Source organism: Elephantulus edwardii, unplaced genomic scaffold (genome assembly GCF_000299155.1).
Source record: "Elephantulus edwardii isolate Elephantulus edwardi_28Jun2011 unplaced genomic scaffold, EleEdw1.0 scaffold00061, whole genome shotgun sequence".
In the NCBI taxonomy this organism is placed as follows: Eukaryota; Metazoa; Chordata; class Mammalia; order Macroscelidea; family Macroscelididae; genus Elephantulus; species Elephantulus edwardii.
Genome location: NW_006399811.1, coordinates 1,429,189 through 1,439,608, shown reverse-complemented (window position 1 = coordinate 1,439,608; position 10,420 = coordinate 1,429,189). Strand labels below are relative to the sequence as shown.

The 10,420-nt window shown below is 42.6% G+C and overlaps 2 protein-coding genes across 2 annotated transcripts in view; one reads left to right on the top strand and one right to left on the bottom strand.

Moving 5' to 3' along the window:
- Positions 1 to 3,671: 3,671 nt before the first annotated feature.
- MRPS14 (mitochondrial ribosomal protein S14) lies at positions 3,672 to 6,536 on the top strand. Its single transcript, XM_006887708.1, has 3 exons — positions 3,672 to 3,726; positions 4,335 to 4,493; positions 6,323 to 6,536. Exons 1-3 carry the CDS (start codon positions 3,682 to 3,684, stop codon positions 6,503 to 6,505), a joined length of 387 nt encoding a protein of 128 aa, XP_006887770.1. The 5' UTR covers positions 3,672 to 3,681; the 3' UTR covers positions 6,506 to 6,536.
- A 1,849-nt stretch (positions 6,537 to 8,385) lies between these two features.
- Positions 8,386 to 10,420, bottom strand: part of CACYBP (calcyclin binding protein) — a 9,406-nt gene continuing 7,371 nt past the window's right edge. Inside the window, 2 exon segments of the mRNA XM_006903625.1 lie at positions 8,386 to 8,542; positions 10,323 to 10,414. Of these exon segments, the coding sequence (XP_006903687.1) occupies positions 8,386 to 8,542; positions 10,323 to 10,414 (249 nt within the window).

Below are 10,420 nucleotides of genomic sequence, written 5' to 3'. Positions count from 1 at the left end.
AGCTAAAACACCAACAGCAATAATTCATTTTCATCAGTGAACAAGTGAAGTGTTTAGAGGAATTTGGTAAAGGGGTGGGAACAGTGGAATGAAGTATTGGAGTTTGAGAAAGGTTTTGCAAGTAAAGAAAAATTGGGGATCCAGTGTCTGAGGAAATTAATAAAGCTGAGAAAGGAGAGGATTTGATCAGCAGTTTGAGAAGGTTTGAGGCTTTTAATGGCTATGTGCAGACTGACTGTTAGACTTCTAGTGGTGGGAGTTAACTGAAAGCTGACATGTGTGACTGTGAGGAGAGACAGTTGGGCCTTGGAAGGGGATACTCCGTATCCTTTGGAGGCCAAGAAGTTTGAGCAGTGTGAGTGTGGGACTGCACACCAAAAGATTACTTATTTATTTAGGATAAGAAGTTTATAGGAAAGTAGGCAAGTAATGATGGTTTTTAAACTTCTGCAGTGTTGTGTGGAGACAGGGAATGAGGTTTAGCAGGAAAAGAAGAGGAGTTCTTTAGAGTAATGAAAACATGTTGGTAGTGAGAGGTTACAGATGACGTGGATGTATGATAGGGTTGACAGTGCCTGGTGAGTGATAAGAGACTTGGAGGGAAGACTATTAATCCTTATTACTGAGACCTGGGTAGGGAAAACAGAACCCGAGAAAGAAGGGAGTACTGAACAGGTAGTTCTCGTGCTAATCAGAAAGGAAACTGGTTTGCTTGGTACCTGAAGGTTACCTTGGGAGCTTAGGAGTGGTGAGGGTTGTTGAACCTGGGCATCTTCAATCCTCTGCAGTTAGGCCTAGAAGGTTGATAGGGACTGGATCTGGTGGAGAGACTGACCTTCTACGACTAGGCGCTGAAGGGCAATCAACCTTCCAATGACCCATTGTCCTACAGATTGGGCAAGGCCTTGTTGGAGGTTGAGGGTTTGGGCAACAGCTAGCCGCATCTGAAGCATGCCTCAGGAGGTAATTGGCTCTTTGAAGGAGCATTAGTCCTCTGACCCTTCACCATTGCTGGCCATAAGGCAACCAGGAGAGTCTGGGCTTGCAGATTCACATTCTGTCAGGCCCGAGTTTTTTCTGCCAGTTTCTCTTGGGCATTGGAACTTTAAAGGCCTACCAGGTCTCTAATAGGGTGTTTGGAGGTGAGTGAGGTGTTTGGAGGTAGTTTCTAGCTTTTTCTGTATGCTGTGAGGTAGCAGTGGGAACTTGCTATTCACTTGGGCATTTTTCTCTGCTTTGGGAACTTTCCCAAGCAGGATGGAGGAGGGGCTGTGTCTGAGTGGGGGAAAGCAGGAGCTGAGAGGTGTGGTGAATTTGCCTGTGTTTTTGCTGCTTATATGATCAGAGGAGGAAGGTGATGGTTTAAGAAAAGGAAGGTAAAGGAAGAGAGTGGATGTAGGAAACTTTTTCTGAACAGACTGGGGAGAGAGAAGGTGGCAGAATGGGCTGCATGTGAGGGAGAATTGGAAAGGCTTCCTGTGGTGAGGCGACATTGGCCTATGACTGAGTTAGGAAAACAGAGGCTGTTAAGAGGTTCTTGGTAGGATTAAAGGTGAGTGAGTTTACAGCAGAAAGACGCAGTTTTTTGAACACAGAGAGGGATTTTTAACGTTTGTAACTTTTGAAGAGGACATAGGAGGGACTTGGTAGGAGGAGCGCAATAGGTATGCCTGAGTCTGGATTGGTTGGGATAGAAGAGCAACTAAAGAACAAAGAGGTTAACTTGGCGGGTATAACCCTGGTAACGGATGATGTAAGAGGTAGGATAGGAATGGCTGAGTTTGTATTGGTCAGGATGGGCAAGGTTTCAGACAAAGAGATTTTTGGAGGAGGTGGAGGCTGGGACGGAGAGGAAAGTACGGGAGCAAAACAAAAGAAAGTTTCTTTAAGTCCACTGGCAGAAAGTGTTTAAATGCCGAACTAAAGGTTTTATTTTTAGGCCACTGAGAGTTATTACTTAGCTAGTATTGTGGCCTCTCAGTTACAGAAAAAGGATCTTGAGGCAGAGGTCTTCAGCTAGACTCAAGTGTGAGAGATTTGAGAGAAGGCAGTTCAAGAGACCTTCTCTTGAGAGCTTGGATAGACATTGGCTTCCCATTGTTCCCAGATCTGTGGGTGAGGCAACCGGAATTCCAGAGCGTCCTCTGGAAACCGGGAGTCTCAGGAACTCTTACCAGTGGAGAGAGGCAATAGACAGCTTGAGCGTCCTCAGAGCCATCATAGCCTGGAAGAAATGCCTGGCATTTCTGGTTGGCCTTCCAACACAGATCTGTGTTTTTTGTGGGTATGTGGGATGGAAGGCCAATGGAACAGATCTGGGTTCTCATGGGAGTTCACAATGTTTGGACTGGAAAGCTTAAAAGCTTTGGAACAGAGGAGTAAAGGCTTAATATGCCTGGAAATAAATTGGGTCTAGCTTTAGGAGCCTCCAGGAGAAGGAGAGGGAGAACACAGAGATCAGAAAGACAAAAGGGGCAGAGATCTGGCCAGCAGCTGCCCACACAGAGCACAGGGGAGAGGAAGAGCAGCAGAACTTTACCGTTCAGGCATCTGGACACTGCACAGACTGATTCGGAAGAGAGTAAGGGGCGCCAGCACTCGCCCTAAGGCGGGGGCGCAGCACCTTAACTCATCTCCCGGGTTTTGTAGCACCATATGTTAGGTTAGGTTAGGTTAGTGGACCTAAAGAAGAAATCAGAGAGAACGAGAGAAAGCTTAATGCAGTTTTATTAAAGGGGGGTGGGGGTGGAAGGGGAGCTCCCGGGTGAGTTCCTCATCCTGGAGAGGCAGAATGGGAAGTCACACTGTGAACTTACTGGGGAGGATTTTTATAAACAGAGTCTTTAGGGAGGTACATTCCATTCTGATTTACGGGCCACCTGCTAGTTTAGCCAGGCAGGCAAGGCCTTTTGCCTTCTTATCTGAAGCAGGCAAGGCCATCAACATTTGAGTTCTGAATTCTTCATTCTTCTCTTTGGCCCTCTTTGCCCAGACTAACAATCCTTATTTATGAAATGAAATGGAAATAATTGTAAGGACTGCAGGTACAGATTTGCAAGATCCCCAGGCGAAATGACAGAGGAGCCGGTGAGAATTTCTAGGTTTCTAGACAGCCGTGTCTGAATAGGGATACGGTCAGCAGGAAGGCAGAATTAGTGATGGTGAACTGGTAAGGGACAGGTAGCTTTAGTTGTTGTTGTTAGGCGCCAAAGAGTCGAGTACAACTCATTAAGTGACCCTAAGAACAGCTCGGGAACCTTGCCCTCCCCTGTGCTGTCCTCACCATCATACACTTACTTGAGCACCTTGTTACAGCCACTGATTGTGCCAATCCACCTCCCTGAGGATCTTTCTTTAACTGACCCTCTATCTTGCTCCGCATGTTTAAATGTCTAATACGGGAATGAAATTTTAAAAACAAGTCAGGGGTACTGACGTATACCACAGATTCGGTGCACAGATTTTTCAAACTCTACCGTCCCCGTAGACTATCACGAGATCTCAAATCCCACAACTAACCCCTCCTCCCTGAAGCACTGAAGACCTGCCCCCGACAACCCGAGCGCGGAACCGGAAGTCCTTACCCCGCCCCGTGCCCGGAAGGCCCGTCCTCCTGCTTGTCCTTCTTGGTTTCCGTTGTGTCGATAAAGTTGCAGCGTTTTGACGTTTACGGCGGACAAGATGGCAGCCTCCATGCTGGGCTCGCTGCTTCGCACTGTCAGGCAGGTCAGTACCCAGCCCAGCCTCCCACTCCTGAATTTCACGATTCGCAGGTTCCCCAGGACATTTCCACCATCCGTTCCACTGTAGGTCCGTCCCGAGGGTCCTTCCCTTGCCCACTTTTTCTCAACCGGCTTGATTCTGGGAAGGTGTGTCGTTGCACCTACGAAGTTGGTATTCGTAAGCATGTGACTGTCATTGAAAGCTGAAAGATCGGCCCCATTTTATAGAGAAGAGTGTAGGTAATGAAAAATAACGGCTTCAAAGATGAGACTGGGAAGAAGAGACAGAAAAAGTACTGTCATCGAGGGAATAGGAAAACTGAGTGTAGTCTGGAAGCAGAAGTATTCAAGAGCAACAGAGCCTTCCCTTCCCTTCCCTGATTAAGTCCCACAGGCCCGTTAAAAGGAGCTCTGAGAAATGGCTTTGGGTTTTAACAGTGTGTTGTGGGGGAATACCAAAGGAATGTATATTTTAAATTAATACTACAGTGGTCTGAAACAAGTCATAAAATGCTAGGTCATAAACAGCAACCGAAAGAGGGTTACTGGATTAGAGGACTGGCAGATCCTGGAGGTGACTAGTCTTCATGTGCCACTAATTCTGTCCTTTAGATGGTTCCTTCATCAGCTTCAGGTCAAGTTCGAGGTTATTACGTAGACTGGAGAATGGTGCGTGATGTGAAGAGACGAAAAATGGCCTATGAATATGCAGATGAAAGACTGCGGATAAATTCACTCAGGAAGAATACTATTTTGCCAACAACTCTTCAGGTTAGTAGACTGTGTCCCTAACTACTACAGCATCTTTGGAGTCTGAACACTTGATACTGTTGTGATATACTATCATTATATACTTTTGGGGCATTAAGAGCAAATATTCCAAGTCAATACAAATCCATCCTTTGAAACTGATTTTGGTGAGGCTCAAACAAATCTGTCTTGGAGAAAATGAAACCAGGGTGCTGCATAGAGGCAAGGATAGTGAGACTTTGGGCATACTGTCAAGGGGCCAGTCCTTGGAAAAAGGCCTCATGTTGGGAGATAGATTGACAGTGTCTGTACCAATGGGGTGGAGCATGTGGGAGAATACAGGGAAGGCCTAGGGAGAATAAAGTTTAGATCTGTTGCTCATGGGGTTGCTGAACTAGTTAACTCACTGGCACATAACAAATAATTAAAGAAAGTGATCTAAGCTAATTTGCCTTTCAACTATTTATTCTTCGAATGTACTTGTGCCCAGTATCTATGTAGAAACTGGGCAGTTATTTGACCTAACTTATCTCCCCAGCTTCATCCCAGCCTTTTGGGATTGCAGACTTTGTTGTTAGATGCACTTTCCTTATCCTGCTTTTTTTCTCAATAGTGCAGCTCCCAATTCCGGCTCCTTGCTAACGTCTAAGTAGTCCTGCGTCTCCTCTCAAGAAACAGTTTGTTGGCAGGCCAGCTTTTCCAGCTTGAGCAGAAAAAAGATGCTTATCCTGCTTTTTTTGAATGCACTTGCTCACTTCTGTGTGCTGAGCTGCCCTTCCATTTAGGCTTATTTGTCACACGCCTATCAGAAAGCTAACCCTGCACCAGCTTGGCTTCCTGAGCATAACGTTCCTGGTGAGCCTTGAGTTTCGCCAGATGAGCTGAAAACCTGGTGTTGAGGAGCACTCTATTAGGAACTTTACTGTAATGGCATTAAACTGTCTGCTTTCAAGGTGACCACTGAGAACCTCAGCCAAAGATACTGCCGAGGGCATCATTTATGAAGATCCCTAAGCCCCTAGCTGTGCAGATACTCTGCATGTTGCCTGCCAAATAGTTACAAACATGTCCCAGTTCAAAGAAGCCTAGACTTTTTGTCAATTGCCTTAAATCTTTTTGGGGAGGAGAGTCGTTAAACCATCCTTCGAGATGTGTATCTGAAATGTTAGTCTTCCAGTCTACTCTTCCCTTGCTTTCAACCTACCTTTATTGAGGACACAATCCAATCCATAGTAATGACTTCAACAAGAATGTATGCAGCAATATGGTAACAGCTTAATACTAGAAACTACCGTTATGCCCCTCAGCCGTAGACAGACTCTATTTTTGTACCCAGAAATTATGTTACTTTCACACACAATTAGCAATGAGAAAAAGCCACATTATGATCTCCCAAGCATATTGCTGAAAGCCAAAGAGAAAGAAAATGTTACTGAATGGCCCTATTTATATGACATTCAGAACTGACACTATCATCTCTGGCTAGTCATTGGGTTAGCACTTACCCAGTGGTGCAGTAAAGGCCTGGGGTGTAAGTGTTTGGTTCCTAAACTTGGAACTTGTTACACGGGTGTGTTGTGAGTTTATTCTTATGATTTACCCAGTATTATGTATCACTGTCAAGTGTCAATTACATTTTTAAAAAGTTATGCTGAGTATGGTAAACATTTCTGGTATCTTGTGGGGCTGTTTTATGTACTCTTTCCACTCAGTTCACTGTGTCTAGGGTTCTTGGATCACATTTTGGCTACATTTTCCAATCGAGTCCTCTTTTCATCTGCTCATTGAACTGAGCACTTAGAATCAATAAATGTTGGTGATCCGTGTAATCGTGCTGTGATTTCCCATAGGATGTGGCTGATGAAGAAATTGCTGCCCTTCCCCGTGACAGCTGTCCGGTCAGAATCCGCAATCGCTGTGTTTTGACGTCCCGCCCACGTGGCGTCAAGCGGCGCTGGAGGCTCAGTCGCATTGTCTTCCGCCACTTGGCTGACCACGGGCAACTTTCTGGGGTCCAGCGGGCAATGTGGTAAATCGGCTCCAGAATCTACTAACGTTTGCAGGCAGCAAGGGGCTTTTCTAACAGGCAAAACCATCATTTCCCAGGGCTCTAATATGGGAGTCGGCCTGTCCTGCTACAAGGTTTACCTTTCAGTAAATCTGGATTGATTTATCATTCTGTCAGTGAACTCTAAGTTATCTGTGAATTGACTTTGCTCTTTAATAGATTGTATTGTTGCGTCATGTGGCAGTGTAATAAATATTTTCTGTGAAAACTTGCTGTGCACTTTAATCTTTCAGTTTTGTTTTGTTTTTTTTTTTAAAGAACATTGTTTCAGAAACAATATTTTGGATAGTTAACCTACTGACATTTGTGTAATTTATGGCAATTTTCAATCTTAGGTTAGCTCCTCAACCTACAGGATTCATCATCCTATTACAGGGTTACTTTGTTGTTTGGGGAGAAAGTCAGATTGGAAGGCAGAGCTGCTACCTTGTACCAAATAACAAAAACTTGGTGTTTTCTTCTTCCATCTTCAAACAAAATTATATTGTTAGGTAAGCTACTGAGAGAGAAAAAAAATCTATCCAAAGAGAAAAGGTTTTGCTGGAATAGTATTCATGTGTATTTCATCCATAAAAAAAGGAATATGGATAGTAACAAAATGTGGTTGTTCTGTTAATTACCAAATTCTATTACTTTCTGCAATTGCTTTTGTTGTGCCCATGGCTATTTATGATCCTACTTGTTTTCTCTCATCTAATTGCATGGCCAACAACTCACATACCTATGCAGTAATGAAGACAGAATGCATTATTGTTCATTATTTTAGTGAAAATTTTAGTCTAACTTTCTGACACACTTCTGGACAAAAAGTAAAACTTCAACTGTGTACAATCTAATTTTATTGGACATAGGGATAACTATTTTCCAAAGTAATTCCTTTTGCTTCGATAAGCCATTCAATTCATAATAAACCTAACTGGTATTATACAAAGATACTTTACTGTTCTTGTCAACTTGAGTTTCAAGTCTATGTTCACAATGAATTGTTTAAATAGAAACTCGACTGGAGTATTAGTGCATGCTAATGCATGATATATTATGCTCAACTGCTATCAAAGGCTGACAGTTTGAACCCATTGAGGCACCTTGGACGAAAGGCCTGGCAATCTGCTTTCAAAATATTAAGTCTTAAACCGATTAGGCACAGCTGTGCTCTACAATATGTGTGGTTGCCATGAATCAGAATCTACAGCAATAAGGACTCAATGACACCTAACAATTGTTTTCTACTGCAACTTTTAAGCATACAAATTTCATTTTCTGTAAGGATCCCTGGTAGTACAATGGTTAAATGCATAACAGCTAACTGAAAGGGCATTTGAAACTCACAAGCCAGTCCTGGAAGAAAAGACCTAGTCATCTGTTCTCATAAAGATTACAGCCTAGGAACCTTCAGGAACAGTTCTACTGTCGTGGGGTGGGGGTGAGAGGGAGGCCAGGAGTCGGAATAAACTTAACAGCACACATTCTTACATAAGTAGAAGCTGAGGTCAGTAACTTAAAAGCAGTAAGTAACTTTTTTTACTTAAATGAGCAAAAACATACATAATATGGCACTTCAATTAGGCAAGATTAGCAGTTTTAAACTTAAGGAGGAAAAGAAATATACCCCATTTTTTAGTAAAATGATCAGGGTACTAATGAAATCATCTTTGGAGGAAGTGTTTAATAAACATATTTTATTTAAATAAATCCTCCAGCAGGAAATGGAGAATTCACTGTCTTTACTTGGAAGAAGGCTGTGTAAATAGACGCCAAATTTTATCTGTACAGCTCACCAACATTCCCCTTACTGGAAACATCAATATTTCCACATCACAGTTCCCAAAAGGACCTTTAAAAGTCTCAAAATTCTGTATCTCCTTTGGCTTGCTTCTCTCTTGATTCTACCCAGGCTTTATTAATTGTTCGCTTCATATCATCATCTCCATCTTCATAAATTTTCTTTAGAACATTCATCAATCCCTCACTGGGATCTGTTTCAGTGTCATAGGAAGGCTTTCTGTTTAAAGAGAAAACATGATGTAATGACCACTTCATATACATTTATATAAAAACAAAGTATAGACAGGATTTACATTAACAATGATGGGGGAGGGGTGAAGACAGGATCAAAAGATGCTCACAATTAAAATATACGGCACTTAGGACACAAAAACAAATCCACTGCTGTGATGTAAATTCCAGCTCATAGTGACCCTATAGGACAAAGAACAGCACTGTGGGGTTTCTAAGGCTGTGAATGTTTTATAGGCGCAGACTTTCATCTTTCTCCCATAGAGCAGGTGGTAGATCCAAACACTGAACTTTTTAATGGTCAAGCTGTAAAATCCTCTTAACAGCACACACAAGCACACATGTGTACATCAAGTCAGTACATGAAAGCCCTAACCAAAATGCGAGCATCTTGGGGGCAGCTGGATTTCAGGCAACTGTTACCTGTTTTTCTTTTTCCTTTTCTAACCGGCTTTAATTTTTAAAGTTATGATTTCCTTATGTATTTCAGGGGCGGGGAGGGGGGGCTTTCATTGAAAGAACATAAACCTTTTACAAAGACACTGGAGCGCAAACAGTTTAAAGTAGAAAAGGTCCCCCCTTAAATCTGTAGATACATGGTGGTGAGATCACAGTCTTTAATGTAGTCAGAACTCCCAGTTCAAAGACTGCCAAAGCTGGGCCAAGAGACTTTATATTTAATGAGTCATTCACCATGTATTTACTCACCTCATTTGCTGAATTGCCTGATTCTGCTGTATACTTGGTAAACAATATGAATAAGACAAGAGCCAATACTACTTTACTTCAGATTTAAAACTGACCCCATATATGTCTAACTGTAGCCAGAAGAATAATTAAATAGGATAGCTATTTCTTTTGAGTCTATTACTGGGGATACTCAAATTTAAAAAAAAAATTTCTGTGAAAAGAAAAGTATTTTAGGGATCCAGATGTTCTGTTGTTAACAACTCATAACAATCCTACTAACAACAGATCTGAACCCTGTCCTATCTTGTACGATCTTTATCATCCTGACACATTTGAGCCTACCTACTGCCACAGACACTGATCAATCCACCTGGTTAAGAGTATTCCTCTCCCTCAGTGACCCCTTACCTTCCCAAGCACGTTATCCCTTTCCAAGCAGTAGCCTCTCCTAACATGTCCAAAGTATGTGAGACCAAGTTTCACAATCCTTGCCTCCAAGAAGCACTTTCTCTAGGACTTACCTGTTTGTGTGTTGTGGTTTGTTTGTTTTTTTTTTATTTATTAATTTGGTGTACCGTCAAATTGGATCCGACTGGCACAGGAGGAGTTTGTTCCTCCTTCTCCAGTGGAGCATCTGGTGGATTCGAACTGTGCACCCTCGGGATTGCAGTGCAGCTTCTTGCCACTAGACCACCAGAACTCCCTGTGTTTGTTCTTTTGAATACACAAAGATAGAGAAATAGTTCCAGATCTCATAGAACTGTTGAAACAGAATCTCTGGGAGTGGGCTTAATAGTTGCCCAAAAGCACCACTGGTTTTCTGTGCCTGAGGTCAGACACTAAAAAGACAGCCAAAATACAAGGGCTCCTTTACAAAGCAATTTCCTGGGCACATGTCCTCCTGAGGTAGGGGCTGACAGCGTATATACAAGACAATCAGGTTTAGTCAGTGGGCATTAAGAGGTACAAGTCAGATCAAAAGAAATACCTTTATTATCTAAAATATAAACTATTTAGAAAAAATTTTAATCTCAGCAAATACATTAAAATTCAGAAATAAATGAAAGCAGACTCACTCTTTCTCTTTGCATTCTTTCTCAACCTGAGTTAGATAGTCCCACCGTGTGTTTTCAGCTTTCTTTCTACACAAGATAAGAACTGTATCAGTCTTGAC